The following is a 15322-nucleotide window of genomic DNA, read 5'->3' as shown; positions in this document are numbered from 1 at the left end:
GTCACAGGCCATTCTTGAGATTCGCTCGACGGCCAGGTTTATCAATACACCGTCCTTCCGCTCGGCCTGTCCTTAGCACCTCGTACTTTCACGAAGTGCATGGATGCGGCGCCGCACCCCTGCGGAGTCAGGGTTTGCGAATTCTGAACTATTTGGACGACTGGCTGATTATGGCTCAGTCACATATGGAGCTTCTGTCTCACAGAGCAGTTCTCCTCAGCCATCTGAACAGTTTGGGTCTTGCAGTCAATTGGACCAAGAGCTCACTACAGCCCAGTCAGACCATTTCCTTCCTGGGAATAGAACTAGACTCCGTGGCAATGACGGCTCGCTTATCTACACAGCGCGACGCCGTGTTCAGCGACTAGCCGCATCTTTTCAGATGAACAGCCTCACGCCTCTGAAGAAATTCCAGAGAGTGCTAGGTTACATGGCCTCAGCCGCAGCAGTACTTCAGCTGGGTTTACTGCACATCGCCCGCTTCAGCATTGGCTAAACACCTGCGTCTCGCCGGGCTTGGGCCACAGGCCGCCAGCCCATCAAGGTGACTCAGACCTGCATATCAGCTCTGCAGCCCTGGACAGTGGCCGAATGGTATCAGCGGGAGTGACAATGGGAGCTGTATCTCGCCGAAAAGTCATCTCGACAGACGCGTCCAACACGGGTTGGGGCGCGGTCTCGCGAGGGCTCTCCGGTTTTCGCCTATGGTCAGTTCAGGAAAAGCTCCTTCACATAAATTGTCTGGAAATGATAGCGGTCGAGTACGCCGCGGCGCTTTCTCCCGGTCATTCAGGGTCACCACGCCCTGGTCCGCTCGACAACAGATCTGTGGTATCCTACCTAAACCGCCAGGGCGGTGTCAGATCCAGGAACCTCTTCCATCTGACAAAACGCATACTGAGTTGGTCCCAGTGCCACCTGCGCCGCTGAGGGCGACGCACGTGCCAGGCCACCTGAACGACGGCCCGGACAGACTGTCCAGAGACAATATTCCCCAGGGGAATGGTCCCTGCACGCTCAAACAGTCCAGACGTTATGGCACCTATTCGGCAGAGCAGAGATAGACCTCTTTGCGTCCAAAGAGAACTCTCACTGCCCAGTATTTTTCTCGAAGCGAGGACGCGCTGGCCCAGGACTGGCCCAGACGCCCGCTTTACGCCTTCCCTCCCGCCTCGCTATTGCCACAGGTAATGCAGAGGATCAGGGAAACGCGTCACTCGGTGCTCCTCATAGCCCCGCTGGGAGAATCAGACATGGTTCCCGGAGCTTACGCAGCTGTCACTGACAGCGCCGTGGCCCATCCCAGTGAGAGCAGATCTCCTCTCTCAAGCTCGCGGCACAATCTGGCATCCCCACCCAGAGCGCTGGGCGCTGCATGCGTGGGTGATCAACGACTACCCGTCGCTCTGCCAGAAGGAGTAATAAACACCATCATACACGCTAGAGCCCCTTCCACGAGAAGACTCTATGCGCCAAAATGGTCTGTGTTCTCAAAATGGTGCACCGACAGAGACCTGGACCCACGGACATGTGGGGTGTCGTCGCTGCTCAGTATTTCTACAAGAGCTGCTGGATGAGGGCAGATCCCCATCCACGCTCAAAGTGTAGTGGCGGCCGCTGCGGCGTTCGCTGAACCCCTGCACGGCCAGTCATGGGGTAAAAACGAGCTGGTCATCCGCTTCCTCAGGGGAGCTAGAAGGATGAACCCCGCGCCTCCATCGGTTCCTATCTGGGATCTTTCTATAGTTCTCGAAACTATGAAAGCCCCCTTTCGAACCACTTCAATCCGTGGATTTGAAATACCTTTCACTCAAAACCGCTTTTCTGACTGCCCTGTCATCAGTCAAACGTGTGGGAGACCTTCACGCGCTGTCTGTCAGCCTGCGTGTCTTGAGTTTGGACCAAGTGACTCCAAGGTCATTTTAAAGCCTAGACACGGCTATGTTCCCAAGGTGATCGGTACTCCTTTCAGAGCACAGGTCATTTCCCTATCGGCGCTGCCAGCACCGGATAGCGAACGCGACGCCAATCTCCTTTGCCCGGTCAGAGCACTGAGATTGTATACTGCACGCTCCGCTGCTTTCAGACGCCCGAGCAGCTTTTCGTTTCGCTCGAGGGCGCACCAAAGGTCTCGCCGCTCGAAACAGACACTATCTAGATGGATAGTGGACGCTATTGCTGCTGCATACGCGTCAAAGACCTGCCATGCCCGTTGGGCATTAGGGCTCACTCCACTAGAGGCATGGCATCCTCGTGGGCATGGTCCAGCGGAATTTCCATTCACGACATATGTGTGGCAGCGGATGGACTTCCCCTCCACCTTTGTCAGATTTTACAATATGGAAGTGCCTGCTCTGCAGGCAAAACTACTAGCGGTTTAATACGCTACAGCTCCCCTGGTGAGCTGCACTGATGGGACACATTCCACACAGACCGGCACCGCCGCTCTGTCGCTCCCGGTCCTACTATGTGCTTATGTATTACACAATCAATGACCCGCATTCTTGCCGGCCAAATATTATTTCCCCACTCATAAGGGCTCCCCGGTCCCCCTTAATTCCCTGGGGCTTATACAGTGGATGCTTGGCGCGACGGCGCTGACAATGGGTTCCCGTGAGCGTAAGCTAGCTTACGCAATACGAGAGAACCTCTCGTGAAGAGAACGTATCGGTTACCTAACGTAACCTCGGTTCTCTCTAGATGAGGGAACGAGTATTGCGTAGCCGGCCGTGCTTCGCGCCACGAGCGACTTTTCGCTTCAGTCAATGAAAACCAGGGTTCCAGCCTACGAACTACGCTTATATGCACTCTAGTCACGCCCTTTTGGCGGGCTTTGATGCAGTGAGCGCGGACGCCTCTCATTGGATGCGAGTTCGCCCAAGCTCGTCTATAGGCTGCAGCAGTTGCCGCAGAGCAACCTATGAGCTCGCTAGCTAGCCCGCTCAAGGTCTGCAGCTGCCGCACTGCGTTGACAATGGATACAAAAATTAAGGATAATTTTTTGGCTTCAATATCTCAGAAAAGATGAATCTTTCCCGTAGCGTAAGCTAGCTTACGCAATACTCGTTCCCTCATCTAGAGAGAACCGAGGTTACGTTAGGTAACCGATACGTTTTCATGCTTATTACAGATATGAAGAAATGCAAAATGTGTTTCAGATGAATCATTTTATGATTGTTTCATGTTGATTTTATGGTCATTAATGCTCGTAATGCTGCGATTGTTTAATGCGCTTAAAACGGACTTGATGTCTCAGTGTTTTGAATTATAAACTTGGGCCATGCCCTGTCATTGCTGTTAGATTTAATGTTTATTTCATTCATGTAATGTTTAATGCACTATTTAAAAAATGTCATAAGGAGCTCTTTTTTTTGTAATAAATACATTTTCTTCCTCTTTGTATTTTTATGTAAAAATTATTATCCTACTCAAATGCATGTAACATAATTATAATTTTTTTATTAGGTTGAAAGTAATCCAAAAGTAATCAGATTATATTACCTCAAAAATGTCATCTAAGAGATTATGTTACTGATTGTATTTTTTTCCCCACATAATTTGTAATCAGTACCTGAATACAATTCACCAGTGATCCGCCCAGCACTGCCGATATGTCAGTGGATTTAATTTGGTCAATTATTGGCCGATAAATATTGGCAGCCGACGTCGATGCATCCCTAAAAAATAGCATAAGAAACAGCTAACTCTGGTCTCCTAAATTTGTAAATCCTATTTGTGAGACACACAATGTATGGGATGCACACCATTTCAACAGGTTATTTATAAAGAATTTACAGAATATATACAGTATACTTATTTGTACATGTGTAAATAAATGTGTGTTAAAAAAACCCCCAAACAAACAGGAAAGCATATGGATGTACTATTAAAGAAAAAGTACAATACGTAAATCCCGACATGGTCTACATATATATATATATATATATATATATATATATATATATATATATATATATATATATATATATATACAACGTAATTTAATTCTTCATCACCTAATATCTCAAGAGTCCTGACTCTATTGCATGTATTTACAAGCCTATATAATAGACCTCTCTGATCACACATCCAGTGGACAACTCAGCTTCATGTGTTATTCATTGAACTAACCTGCTCTAATCATAGTCAGATTGACTTGCTTTATGTTCTTTCTGTGGGGGTCTCTTAAATGGCTCAGTGTTATTGTTTCTCATTGTTTATTGGCACTTGCATTGAAGATTAAAATCACAATGATTTTCACATGCCAGCTTTCAGAGATTAGGGTCTCAAAAAGCTGAATACAATAACAATTCAACATAAAACAATGCAATGCAATCATATTAAATGTATAAATTAGCACTGTAGTCAAGTTAAAGTGAAATTAAATGGTAAGAGACAGTACATCTTGTACTGCTTACTGTTTACTAATCATAACTCGAGATTGAAATATCTGTTGATGTCAGCAATCAAAATGATATGTGTTGAATGTCAACACTAATTAAATTGTTGATTGTGACTTAAAAATCCTCAATGTAATAAAATTCAGTCAAAAGAATAGAAGTCCTAGTCCACCCACACCCATCTGCTTTGGAATCACTGGCTCATTTCCACATCATGAAGATCTTATTCGGTTATACTGCACTCAATTTATGCATTTTGTGCCTGCTGTTGCTTTTGTGTTGCTGTTTACACAAAGAACAAAGGGAAGTGTACTTGTTGTACTTTTTTGTTGTAACAGCAGTGCTAATGATTTTCTGTTTTGTGCCACTATTTTTCCCCTCTCGTAATTAATGCCTCTTTTATAATCAAAACAATGAGCCCTTTGAGAAGCACTGTCATTAGGAATCAGCTTTCTCTCTTTTCTTGTTTTTTCTCTCCTTTTGTTTTAAAGCTTTGAAAAGCCTCACGTCTGTACTCCAGATGACATATCAACTCTCCAGTATTAAATTAGACCTCAATATTTATTCTAATAAGTAATGTAAATATGATTTATATTATTGAAGAATTAATACATGACTAATATATTTGTATTAAATATTTAATTAGGAGGAAAGGAATATTCTGGGTTCCATACAAGTTTAGGTAAATCGACATCATTTATGGCACAATGTTTAATATTATTTTGAATCGTCCCTGTTTTTCTTAAACAAAAGGCATAAATGGAGGTTACAGTGAGGCACTTACAAAAGAAGTGAATGGAGCCAATTTTTGGACGGTTTAAAGGCAGAAATGTGAAACGTATAATTTTATAAAAACTGTGTATTATTTGAGCAGTGAAGTTGTTCAAATCATCGTTTTATGGTTGTTTTAGAGTTTCTGGTGTTATGTCGTCATGACAAAAAACAATTATACAATTATATATAACAGAAAAGGTTAGTGACTGAATTTATCAAACTAAAATCATGTTAACATGTATATTGTTAATGTCTTTTGGCTATACTTATGAAACGGTGAGCATTTTAACGTTTACGTATTTGGCCCCGTTCACTTCCATTGAGAGCCTCTCATTGGAACCCCAATTTTAGCTTTTTTTAAGAAAATGAGGGACAAGTCGAAATTAATTTTTGGTAATCAACATTATGCCACAAATGCTGCCGAGCTAAACTTGTATTGAACCTGGAACATTCCTTTCAATTTACATATAAAATTATTGTGCCAAAAGGATTGGGCACTTGGATTTGCCATTTTTACTAGTTTGACAGTGAACCCTTTAATGAACAATGAATAATCAGACAGTATTGCAAATGTAGTTTTAATACAGTATTAGCAAGGTCCAAGTCCATGATTGCATTTAAATAACGTATTAACAGAGTTTCATTCAATTGGCTCTCAATCAGAAAAAAATATTATACTGTTATTGTCTTGTACTGTACAGACAGAGTATAAACACAAAACATTCAATGTTGAAAAACGAATCCAAAATGATACAGAAATACAAAAGGTCTAGAAACCCACCAGAAAAGTATATGAAATAGCAACAGAAAAGTTTTATCCATAAACATCTTGTAAAGAAACAGCATCCCATTTGACCAAATACTGACTGTCCAGGATCATATGGGACACACATACTGTAGTCTATATCTCCAAACCTTGGGAGCCACCTACTCAGACACCATTTTTGGACTTAGGCACATTCACACTCCACATAAGTCCTAGAAGAGGTGAGACAATCTAAGATTACACCTTCACTGAGTTTATTTCAGACCCACACAATGGCAAAATCGCATCATGGCCGAGTTAACGTTGTGTACACCGGCTGTTCCCAGCTTGCCCCAGGACTGTGAGATGGACTTGACAAACTGTTCATAACGGGAGTCACATACGATCGTCTGGATGAATGGAAATATGGATATTGATAAATGCCGGTCGGGTACCTGGAAAATGTAGTGAAGTAACTGGAGCTCTGCAGGTCGGGACAGTCATTGAGGGAGCTGGAGACGGAGGATGAGCCCAGTTCAAACTGGGTCGGTGACCCGTGAGACACTCCGTAATGAGAGGGACTTAATTGTTCTGTTTTAATGAGCAGTCTTTGTTGGCTTGACTCATTTGTGCTGTTCCGCGAGGATGTGGATGGTGACCCCGAGCCCTTGTTCCATGTCAAAACATTACTGTGGGGATGATGATGTTGATAGGATGCGCTGAAACAGCCAGAACTGGAGTGCTGCCCGCTGTTGTTCTCCGTGTTAACCGCTGCGTGACCGTTTAACGGCAGGTACTGATCGAACTCACGGACGTCGAAAGTGCCCATGTTGCCAATGACGTCACTGCTGAGCTCTGATATGTCCACATTGCTAAAGTCGATATTCTGTCTCGCGCTCTCCAGTTTCGCACCTTGGTGCTGATCGGCTTTTGGGGTGGTGGGAGGTGTGGGAGGGCCATGTGGTTGTACTAAGTTGGAAACATAAAGAATGCATATTTTTGTGTGCAACGAAACAATAACATAAATGATTACTGCACTAAGTTAGAAAATAAACTGCCCATATTTTGCACTAAAACACACACGGTAAAAAGTGCACTAATTCTACTTGATACGACCGTTATTAAAATGATTTTCAATCATGTGACCTAAATTAATCAGGCTGATACAGTCATGTTAAACATTACTTTGACTTGAATAAAGCCAGTTTATGCTGGTACTATAAAGCACATTAGTATTTATTTTTATTTTCATTGTTGGACGTATGTTGCATTGAATTAGTGGTAAAGTGCATGTGACGTAACAGACTTATAAGATAAGAGTTTTGGGAGCAACTCACCACCATGGAGCGGTTGATGGTGCATGCCTCTCACACCCGGTTCTACCTTGTACATTTCATCCGAAGGGTGATGATTCTTCTCAATCCCCGCGTCCAGCTCGCTTTGACCCGGCTTTAGGCTTTTTCTCCTCCGGGGCTGATACTTATAATCTGGATAGTCTTTCTTGTGCTGGAGCCGCAGTCTCTCCGCCTCTTCCACAAAAGGTCTTTTTTCACTTTCAGACAGCAGCCTGGACATTGTACAGAAATGTGTGCATGATCCAATTGAAGCAATGGTGTTTAAATGATATAGAAGATGTAACACAAATCAATACAGTGTTAATAACAGTGTTATTAATAATTATAACACTGTTATAACTAATTATAACAGTGAAAATACTCACAAAGTGTTTAAGGCAGCTTAACACAAGTGGTAACCTACTGTAGTTACCTCAGTGATCTATGTTTTCTTGATTTAACCCATAAAAAAAAAAAAAAAATATATATATATATATATATATATATATATATATATATATATATATATATATATATATATATATATATATATATATATATATTTGTATTTGTATTCATGTTACCACATGAAGCACCTTTTTAGGTTACTTCACAACCATTTTCTAGTGCAGTAGACTTTTAGAGCACTGTAATGTAAAGTGTGACCCAAATGATCTTTATGACATCCATCTCCTCCACGGTTTCCACACACCCACTTACCTCCACAACTTGCCCAGAGTCTTGCTTAGTTCTGCGTTGTGGAGATGCGGATACTGATCTGCCAGTTTTCTGCGCGCAGCCTGAGCCCACACCATAAACGCGTTCATGGGTCTCTTCACATGAGGCTTGTCTTTCAAAGATCTGTTACCCAGCATAGGGATCGGAACCAGGGACCAGTCATAGCCTTTGAGAACCTGTGACACAGCATCTCGAATACACGGCGGGAAGCGGTCATCCTCCTCGCTGTTCGGCTTGTTGCTGGTCCCGGTGTGCGCCTGCTTGGATCCGTGTTCGTCACATGTTGATGGAGAAGACGCTGGATCAGAGTCCATATCGTCAATAAAAGCTGAGTTTTCTCTCTCAAAAGGACTTTTATCCGGCTCCTTTGACATATTAAAATCCTCGTTAGGTGAAGTTAAAATAAAAAAGTTACAATATAGTCCGTATATAGCGCATTTTACGCACGAAGACCCTGTGGATATCTTAAATTCACTAGCTATTAAATCGTTATATTCCAAATATTTGTGAGGTTTCCATACTGTCGCGCTCCTCCCTCGGTCGTCTTATTGGACGAGACGCTTTTGCGCAACTCTCCCATTGGTCGGTCGGGTAAATCTGCAGTTCTTTCAGACGAACAAATTAGGCCGAATTACCACAACTGCTGTGGATTGCCTGAATAATTCAAACTTCGCCCATCCACGCACAGTAATGCATGCGTGTATGAAAACACTTGTAACCTAACTTGAATAAAACACATGAGAAATATATTTGCAGGATTTGGCTGTTACTTAGAGGTCACTGCAGGACCTGTGAATATACTTATGGGATTTCCTGCACTGTATATGCCAACAGTTCACAAATCAAGTCATATGCAGCTATTTCTAGTTGTAAACATGGGCGTCAGCAGGATTTAATCTGAGGGTATGCACAGAAATCTGCCTAATAAATCTTATATCTAGGGGTGTCCGGCGGCATGCTTCCCCGGGAGATTTCTGTCATGTTGCAAAAAACAACACCAGAGCATTCAATTCTGGTGACTTTGGGATAAGCATTTATTTATTTTCTCGAATATGAGTAGCATTCATGTAACTATTGGCTAAAGCATTTCTCCCAATAAACGTTCAGACAGACGCGTTTCGTGCATAATACATACATATTACCTCTCAAAAAGTATTTTAAATTTACACTATCCAGTGCTATATTCGTAAATATCCCGATACTGTTTTACTGTGTAAGAAACCACTCTAAATGATTCAGTGAAAGAGTGCTCTTAACGAATTGTACTGAATTACGAATCGATTCAGACCGTTTTGCAAGCCCTTTTAGCCAATTCACTGAAAAGAACCGACTGAAAATAATAATTCATTTGCAAATTGGGCATCGCTAGTTCTTTTAAACAGCCAACAGAAATACAGGACACATTTTTCATAATTGGTGAAATATTCTGAGAGTAAATATTTCTCAGGTCATTCGGAGTAGGCTACACATGGTCACACTGTGCATATGGTCGTATAGCTGCATGTGCCACTGGTTGTAAATAAGCTATTTTGATGTATAAATAAAATATTCTGTACTTTAGTATTGTATTTATATTCTGTGTCATTGTAATTCTGTTCTATTTTTTTAGGCATAGCTGTATTTATATAAATGTTGACCTATAGACCAATATACACTCACTGAGAACATAATTAGGAACACTATGGTTCTAATAAAGTGTGCGATGTGCCCTTCTACTGTTGTTGTCCATCCGACTCAAGATTTGACATATTGTGCATTCTAAGATGCTATTCTGCTCACTACAATTGTTCAGAGTGATTGTCTGAGTCAATCACTCTGTCTTTCTGTCAGCTCGAACCAGTCTGGCCATTCTCTGTTGACCTCTCTCATCAACAAGGCATTTCTATCCACAGAACTGCCGCTCAATAGATGTTTTATGTTTTTGGCACAATTCTGAGTAAACTCTAGAGACTATTGTGTGTGACAATCCCAGGAGATCAGCAGTTACTGAAATACTCAAACCAGCCCGTCCTGTATCAACAGTCATGTCATGGTTGAAATCACTGAGTTCACATTTTTCCCCATTCCGATGGTTGATGTGAACATTAACTGAAGCTCCTGACCTGCATCTGAATTATTTTATGCACTGCTGTTTCACGATTGGCTGATTAGATAATTGCATAAATAAGAGGGTGTGCAGGTGTTCCTAAAGTTCTCACTGAGAGTATATTTACACTTTAGTTAACATGAACTAACAATTAACAATACTTATTAAGCATTTATTAATCTTAGTTAAGGTTCATTTCAACATATACCAATACATTTTAAGATCAAAAGATGTATTTGTTAACATTAGTTAATGCACTTTTACATAAACTAATGATGAACATTACCTAACATTAACAAAGATTAAAAAATGCTGTAAAAAATATTTTGTTCATTATTTGGTCATGATACCTAATGCATTAACTAATGTTAACAAATGTACCTTATTTTCAAGTGTTACCATAAATGCTGTAAAAGTATTGTTTATTGTTAGTTTGTGATAGGCTACCTAATGTTTTTAACTAATGTCAACAAATATAAACGTATTGTAAAGTTTTACCAGTTTTTCTATATTTTGTGGAAATTGTCACAGCTACAAAGGGGGTGAAACCGACTCTTATTTGATGGTTGAATAATTTAAATCTTTTAATGAACCCTTTTAAATCTAAACATCTTACCTTACTTAATATATTTTATATTTAATATTTTAAACTTCGTCACATTGCCCAAGCCTGAACTACGTTTAGTAGCTGTTTTAGATTTGCGCTTTTCCCACATTACGTTTTTAAATAAGCTGTAAAATCCCAAATATAAGTACATTTTAATATTCACAAAGACACGAATAGTTCCATTATCAAAATATTGCGTTGGAAGATGCGCATTGTCCTCTGATTGGTCAGCATGCAGCTCTTGAACTCTTGCGCATGCGCAGTGTTTTAGAGAAATATGGCGACTTCCAGTGAGAACTCAGAAAGTAGCGAAAGTTTCCTAAGAAAACGACGTGGAGATCCGCTCATTTCAGACAGTCATGCAAATGACAACAGCAGCGAGACAGTGCAAGACGAAGACTTGACCAAATATGATAAGAAATGTGGTGTATCGTTGCAAACTGGGACCTACTGGCTCACGCGGATTGTGCTGTTGCGAGCCATTGCTTTCATCTACTGTAAGTTTGTGCCAACTCATTAGGAAGCAGTTGCTTAGAGATCTGAGAAAATCATTAAGTACATCTGTGCATCTTGATATAACACTATTTATTGTTTGTTACATTTATGAAATGCTTGTTCATTCACCTTTGCACGTCCTAACTGTAAAATATTGTATTGTGTAAATGGAAGCAATTACACTTAATTTACTTTATTTCTAGTTGTTGCTTTCACTGTTGCACACAACCAGAACAAACAGCTCATTGGAGAGAAAGGGCTCATGCCATGCAAGGACTACCTCAGGAGTGTCAAACGCTATGTGGGTGGGAAGATTGGCATTGAGGCCCTGGCATACACTCCTTCAATCCTCTGGTTTATGGACTGGAATGACATGGATGCCAATCTAGATGGCATTGCTGTGGCAGGGATGGCATTGTCAGGGTTTGTTCTACTCATGGGAAGGGCCAATATGATCATCATGGCATTACTTTGGATCTTATATCACTCTATTGTGAATGTTGGACAGCTTTGGTGAGTACACACACACACACACACAGACACACACACACACACACACACACACGCTGGTGCAGCTATCCTTATGAGGACTGTACGAACTGTAGATTCTATCCCCTTTTTTAAGTGATTTGAATTATTTGGACACTAATGTCGTCATAAAAAATGTTCTCGTAAGCACTTGCGGTGTCCTCATAAACCATGTTTATAGCATAATTACATGCGTATAATCTAGAATAATGCTAGTGAATAGTCCTTGAAAACCATATATACTTGAACACACACACACACACACACAGACACACACATCTTTGTCATATTAAAAAAGTCCAACCTTAAATTGAATGCCATTTGAACTGTTTTCTGAAGAAAATGAATTAAATCAAGTATATTTGTTTGTTCCCTCTAGGTACTCTTTTGGTGAGTAATCATCTCTCACGTTGTTTGTTAAATAATGTCATAGTAGCGCAAGTAGTCAGATGTTTCTCTGTTTTCCAGTATTTCATGGACTGTTTTATTTCTAATAGCAACATTCACAAAGTCCACATTAAAGTCATGTTTTAATGAGTCATTGGAACATTAGCATAATCTGCAGGCTTTCCTCCTCAGTGTTTAGGTTTTCTTTTTGGGAGATTCACAAGTGTGACCTTTTGAGGCATAGAAGCCAAATCTGTTTAGCAGTGTGTTGACCGAGCCAGGTCACAGTGGGGGATCATATTTATGCTGAGTGATTTGTTTGAACTTTTATCCTCAGTCTAAGACAGCAATTGTGATCACCCACTTTCATTTTCCAGTCCTATCTAAATACAAAATCTCCATATAAACAAGGTAACCACAAGTGGGCTCAAGTGACCAATCAGGATTTAATTTAAACCCATTAGTAAGTCCAGCCAATATGTTTCAGTAGAGGTTTTCAGAGAGCGGAAGATATGAATGTGGGTTTTTAATATAAATTTAAAAAGGAATTTGAACCCTTGGAATTACATGCAGTTATGTATAAATTTGTCTTAAAATATGGTTTTATCTTTATCTAAGTTTCAATAATGAACAAACACAATCTGTTTAAAAGTCTAATAACACACAATTATTGTGTTGTTCTTGTACATATTGAATACATCATTCAAACATTCACAGTGTAGGTTGGAATAAGTATGTGAACCCCGATGATATTATGTCAACAAACGCTAGTTAGAGTCAGGAGTTTGCAAACCTGACATCCAATTAATGAAATGAGATTGGATGTGTGGGTCAGGGCTACTTTGATTTATAAAAAGCACTCAAACATTTTAAGTTTGCTCTTCACAAGAAGCATCTGCTGACGCAGACCATGCCTTTCAAAAAAACAGATCTCAGAAGACCTACAATCAAGAAATGTTGTTTTGCATAAAGTTGGAAAGGGTTACAAAGTTATCTTGAAGAGCTTAGATATTCATCTGTCCACAGTTAGGCAAACTGTCTGTAAATGTATACAATTTAGTACTGTGGCTACTCTCCCTAGAAGTGGCCGTCCAGCCAAGATGACTCAAAAGAGCACACTGTAGAATGCTCAATGATGTAAAAAAAGAACTGTAGAGTGACAGTTAAAGAATTGAAGGAGTCATTGGAACTGGTTAACATTTCTGTTCATGAGTCTACCATACAGAAATCATTAAACAGGCATGGTGTCCATGGCAGGACACCATGAAGGATGCCCCTGCTTTCCATCAAAAGCATTGTTGCGCACCTGAATTTTGCCAAAGACCACCTTGACACTCTACAAAGCAACTGGGAAAATGTTTTGTGGACTGATGAAACTAAGGTTCAATTGTTTGGAAAGAAAATGCAACACTACGTATGGCAACATGAAAACATAATCTCAACGTTGTGCAGGTCTAATCTGCAGCTACCAGAAATGCTTGGTTGAGGTTCTTGCTGCCAAAGGAGGATCGACCAGTTATTAAATCTAATGAAAGATTATATGTGTTTGTGTGTTGTTAGCTTAAGCACATTGTTGTTTGTCTATACTTGTGACTTTGAAGAAGATGAGGTCACATTTTATGACCAATTAATGCAGAAAACCAGTTACTTCCAAAGGGCTGACATACTTTTTTTGCCACTGAATGATAGTTGTCTGTATTAGCCTAGCTATTATAAATAAAGGTTAGGTCACAACCTTTTCATTTAGTCTAATTCTTATAAACATTAAAAGGTGAAGTGTGTAATTCTGTAGCACTAGAGCATTCAGAATGGACACGCAAAAATAATGACAGTTTCCTTTTAGCTTTTTCAAACAGTTGTTTTGAACACTTCACTCATCTGCCATTGGTAGGACAAACGGATAGTCCTGCTGAAAAATCCTTTTTTATTTTTGTGTGGGTATTCATACGGGATCTGTCCCCACGTAAAAATGTCTCATAAACTCCTCACTTAGCTGTTCAGTACAGTTAGGAGTAAACTAAATTAAGAGCAAAGAGAACCTGATGGTATCTCAATGATGCTAAATCTACTGTTCCTCTCCCAAGACTCAAATCCAATCAGCAGAGCTGCAGATGTAATGTTGTGTTGCACATTTCTCCCCAAACCAATTAAATGTATCTTGTTATTTGATTACGTGGAGGGTGTAAAAATAGCACAGAGATACTGGACTGATAAAAACCAATATATGTTCTGTCCATCTCCTAAGTGTATGATACTTTAAAGAGATAAATGTGACCACCTCCGACCACTGTCATTCTCCAATCACTAATTTTTTCCCACTTTCCAATGTGAGTTGCACACAAACTATCCACAGGCTTTTTTATACAAGTAAACACTGCACTATGATGCCCTCCATGCTTGTTAAAAGGCTGTTCCTTTGCCAGGGAGATTTCATATCAGCATTTGTACCAATGATAGAATATATTCTGCCTGGGAGCTGGTTGCAAGTGATCCAATCATTACAAAACATTTTGATTTAATCTCAGTGTTTCAACAGTTTCAGTTGGGCTTGAGGCCAGATGAAATCTGTTTGTTGCTTCATACTCTGCTTAGAGTAAAAAAATGCAGTGAAATAATTCTGTACTCACTCGGTACATTGATACTGATCACTGCAGCTCTCTGGATTTTGCACGAATTGGCTCCTTAAGGAGACATTTAGGTGGCAGTATTTTAAGGATTCAAAGTACATTCTTTGCTTAAGAGTTCCTTTTAAACAAACTCGACAGCAGCAAAGAGAGAAATGGATGGTGTTGATGCAAAGTGAAATCAAAAGAGAACATTTGCATTGTTCTGTTTTTCTTTAAAATTAGGGAAAATTCACAGAAGTTTGGTAAAACTTTACAGTAAGTAAAGTAAGGGGGTAGAGTCACTTGGGGTAACCTCCTCGTGATCGCTATAATGTGGTTAGCTCTCAGTGGGGTATGTGATGAGATGTGCATAGATGCCGCAGTGGATGGCGTGAGGCCTCCACACGTACTATGTCTCTGTGGTAACACGCTCAATGAGCCACGTGATAAGATGCAAGGGTTGATGTCTCAGACATGGAGGCAGCTGAGATTCGTCCTCCACCACCAGAGTCACTATGCCACAATGAGGACTTAAAACAAATTGGGAATTGGACATTCCAAATTGGGAGAAAAAGGGGAGAAAATGATAAATAAATAAATAATAAAAAATGGAACACTTCTG

General features: G+C 40.5%; 2 protein-coding genes across 2 annotated transcripts in view; one reads left to right on the top strand and one right to left on the bottom strand.

The window, feature by feature from the left end:
* Positions 1-5520: 5520 nt before the first annotated feature.
* On the bottom strand, positions 5521-8481 carry LOC127626569 (transcription factor Sox-8-like). Its single transcript, XM_052102454.1, has 3 exons — positions 7974-8481; positions 7257-7486; positions 5521-6888 (listed from the first exon to the last, which is right to left on the bottom strand). Exons 1-3 carry the CDS (start codon positions 8363-8365, stop codon positions 6227-6229), a joined length of 1284 nt encoding a protein of 427 aa, XP_051958414.1. The 5' UTR covers positions 8366-8481; the 3' UTR covers positions 5521-6226.
* A 2470-nt stretch (positions 8482-10951) lies between these two features.
* Positions 10952-15322, top strand: part of lmf1 (lipase maturation factor 1) — a 43090-nt gene continuing 38719 nt past the window's right edge. Inside the window, exons 1-3 of the mRNA XM_052102459.1 lie at positions 10952-11181; positions 11383-11692; positions 12087-12097. Of these exons, the coding sequence (XP_051958419.1) occupies positions 10962-11181; positions 11383-11692; positions 12087-12097 (541 nt within the window). The 5' untranslated portion in view covers positions 10952-10961. The remainder of the gene's footprint in view (positions 11182-11382; positions 11693-12086; positions 12098-15322) is intronic.

This window comes from Xyrauchen texanus, chromosome 33 (assembly GCF_025860055.1).
Source record: "Xyrauchen texanus isolate HMW12.3.18 chromosome 33, RBS_HiC_50CHRs, whole genome shotgun sequence".
In the NCBI taxonomy this organism is placed as follows: domain Eukaryota; kingdom Metazoa; phylum Chordata; class Actinopteri; order Cypriniformes; family Catostomidae; genus Xyrauchen; species Xyrauchen texanus.
Note: the sequence above shows the minus strand (reverse complement) of the source record. Positions and strands in the feature narration are given on the sequence as shown.

What these genes read in the sequence shown, in the direction of transcription:
- LOC127626569 (XM_052102454.1), bottom strand. Translation starts at nt 8,365, where the DNA reads ATGTCAAAGGAGCCGGATAAAAGTCCTTTTGAGAGAGAAAACTCAGCT. An exon ending in ACTCTGGGCAAGTTGTGGAG is followed by an intron (nt 7,487 to 7,973) that starts GTAAGTGGGTGT and finishes TACAATGTCCAG; the next exon opens with GCTGCTGTCTGAAAGTGAAA. An exon ending in CCATCAACCGCTCCATGGTG is followed by an intron (nt 6,889 to 7,256) that starts GTGAGTTGCTCC and finishes TTTCCAACTTAG; the next exon opens with TACAACCACATGGCCCTCCC.